The sequence below is a fragment of the Dendrobium catenatum genome, unplaced genomic scaffold (genome assembly GCF_001605985.2).
Source record: "Dendrobium catenatum unplaced genomic scaffold, ASM160598v2 fragScaff_scaffold_789, whole genome shotgun sequence".
NCBI classification, from domain to species: domain Eukaryota; kingdom Viridiplantae; phylum Streptophyta; class Magnoliopsida; order Asparagales; family Orchidaceae; genus Dendrobium; species Dendrobium catenatum.
In genome coordinates, this window is record NW_021319251.1 from 574,314 (window position 1) to 577,222 (window position 2,909).

At 49.1% G+C, this 2,909-nt stretch overlaps 1 protein-coding gene across 1 annotated transcript; it reads right to left on the bottom strand.

Annotated features, from left to right (window-relative positions):
* Window positions 1–1,927: 1,927 nt before the first annotated feature.
* Window positions 1,928–2,841, bottom strand: LOC114580126 (the record flags this gene model as incomplete). Its single annotated transcript, XM_028696618.1, has 2 exons — window positions 1,928–2,194; window positions 2,399–2,841. Coding segments are annotated over 2 exons (710 nt in total), but the record flags the coding sequence as incomplete, so codon positions are not given.
* Window positions 2,842–2,909: the final 68 nt, after the last annotated feature.

The window sequence follows — 2,909 nt, forward strand, 5'->3', positions numbered from 1 at the left end:
ATTTGTTTTGTTGGCATACCTCACACCCTGCCACCATCTCCTCCACATCCTTATGCATCCCCTTCCAGTAAAGTTCCGCAGCCAGCCTCCTGTATGTCTTCTTGAACTCCTGAGTGTCCTCCAACTGCGCTGCCATGAAATTCTTGCAACAGGTGGGGAATGTGTATGGAGGTTCGTGGCATCACAAACCTTCCCTGATACAAAAGTCTCCCCCCTTCAGAATAGTAACCCGGATGACTACTCTTGTTTTTCTCCAGATCTGCTCTGATCTTCTTCAGCTCCTCGTTCATCAAACTTTCTTCTTTGATGGCCCCCCAGTCTACCATCAATGGTGCCGACACTACTAACTCCTGACACTCCCCCATACATCTGGATAGTGCATCGGCTGCCTTATTCTCCACCCCAGGTTTATATTGGATCTCAAAATCATAGCCTAATAGTTTGGATAGCCACCTCTGATGCTCTTCGGTTACCATCCTTTGCTCTAAGAGATACTTCAAGCTCCTCTGATCTGTCCGTACGATGAAGTGTCTGCCCAGGAGATACGGCCGCCACTTTTGTATTGCCAAAACAATGGCCATCAGTTCTCTTTCATATACTGACTTCAGTCTTGCTCTAGCTGATAGCACTTGACTGAAGTATGCTATCGGGCGGTGCTTCTGCATCAATACTGCCCCTAAACCATATCCTGATGCATCGGTCTCCACCACGAATACTTGGCTAAAATCTGGGAGTGCTAGAACTGGTACAGTGGTCATGGCTTTCTTTAATCTTTCAAAGGGCTTGGTCGCTGCATCACCCCAGGAGAAGTTGTCTTTCTTCAGTTGCTCTATTAATGGCCACGCGATGGAACTGTACCCGTTTACAAACCTCCTATAGTATCCCGTCAATCCCAAGAACCCTCTCACCCCCCTGATGTTCTTAGGCATGGGCCATCTCTGCATTGCTTCAATTTTGGACTGGTCAGCTGCCACTCCCTCTCGAGACACTATATGTCCCAAATATTCCACCCTTGATTGGGCGAAACTGCATTTCTTCAAGTTAGCCCTCAGCTGATGTGTTTGTAGGATCCCCAAAACCTCTGTTAGATGCACTAAATGTTCCTCCTCGGTCCGGCTGTACACCAAAATGTCATAAAAAAAACTAACACAAACTTCCTCAAGTGTTGCCTGAACACCCGGTTCATTAAGGACTGAAAGGTAGCGGGGGCGTTAGTGAGCCCAAAAGGCATCACTAAGAACTCATAGTGCCCCTCGTGTGTTCTAAACGCCGTTTTCTGGATGTCCTCTTCCTTCATTCTAATTTGATGGTAGCCCGATTTCAAATCCATCTTTGAAAACACCACTGCCCCATGCAACTCATCTAGTAGCTCATCGATCACAGGAATGAGAAATTTGTCCGGTACTGTCTCCCTGTTCAGTGCTCGGTAGTCCACGCAAAACCTCCAGCTCCCATCCTTCTTTTTGACCAGTAGGACTGGACTGGAGAAAGGACTCACACTGGGTCTGACGATCCCTGCCTCCAGCATCTCCTTAATCAGCTTCTCAATTTCATCCTTCTGAATCTGGGGGTAACGGTATGGTCGAACACTGATTGGTGATACTCCCTCTTTCAGAAGAATGGCATGCTCCTGCTCTCTAGGTGGGGGTAAGCCCTGGGGTAGCTGGAACACCTCCCTGTATTGCTGTATGAGGGGTTGCACCACGGGCGGAATGTCTCCTTCTTCTCCCACGCTAACCCTCTCCAAGCGTTGCAGCTCCACTAAGTATCCCCCTCCCACCTCCTGTATGGATCTGATCATGGATTTGAGGGATACTCCTGCCCTGGATAGCCCCGAGTCGCCTTGGATCGTTTTCCTTTGTCCCTCCACCATTAGTTCCATCCTCAGAGCTCCCCAATTTACTTTGGTTTCCCCCAAAGTCTGCAGTCATTTCATCCCAAGGATGACATCCGTACTGCCCAATTCCATGGAAAGGAAGTCTTCCTGTACACGAATCCCCTGAATCTTCAAAACTACTCCTCGACAAACTCCTCGTCCCAACTCCACCTTCCTGGTGCCCATCATTACTCTGTACCCTCCCGTGTCCATCAGCTCCATCCCCAGTGCCTTGACAATCTGGTTGGAGATGAAATTGTGAGTTGCCCCACTGTCTATCAACACCACAACCCCCTTGTTAGAGATCTCCCCTTTCACCTTCATAGTGTGACTCGAAGTGAATCCCACTACTGAATTTAGAGAGACTTCTGCTACATCTAAATAAAGCTTATCCTCCTCCTCTTCATTTCGGCTCCCGCCTCCCTCCTCGTCTTCCTCGTCTTCACAGACTAGGAGAACTTGAAGAGTTCGGTCCTTGCATCTATGCCCCGGCATGTACTTCTCATCACAACGGAAACACACCCCCTTTGCTCTCTTTTCCTGCAGCTCCTTCTCCGTCAGCCTCTTGAACTGTCCCCCATTTCCCCCTCCTCCAGTTCTCTCCTTTGGCCATTCTTTCTGACTCACCGGTGCTGCCGCCTTTGAAGGCAAGAATGTGGTAGTCATCCTATGTGACCCTCCTGAATAGTTTCCTCGGGCTCCTCTTTCAGATCTCTTTTGATCTTCCACCAATTGTGCCAGCTCCATAGCCTTCCCGAGATTCCTTGGCTCCAATACTCTAACCGATGTTCGTATCTCTGGTTTGAGCCCCTTCATGAAGTTTCCCTCCAGTGCCGATTCTGATATATGATCCAATCGGCTAGCCAAGTACTCGAATCTGTCGCGATAGTCAGCCACAGTCCCCTCCTGAGTTAGAGCGAAGAACTGCTCATAGAAGTCTCCTCCCCCATCGGCTCGGAATCGTTCTAATAAACAATCTTTGAACTCTCGCCAACTCCGAATAGGCTCCCTCCTGTCTCGCCATTAATACCAG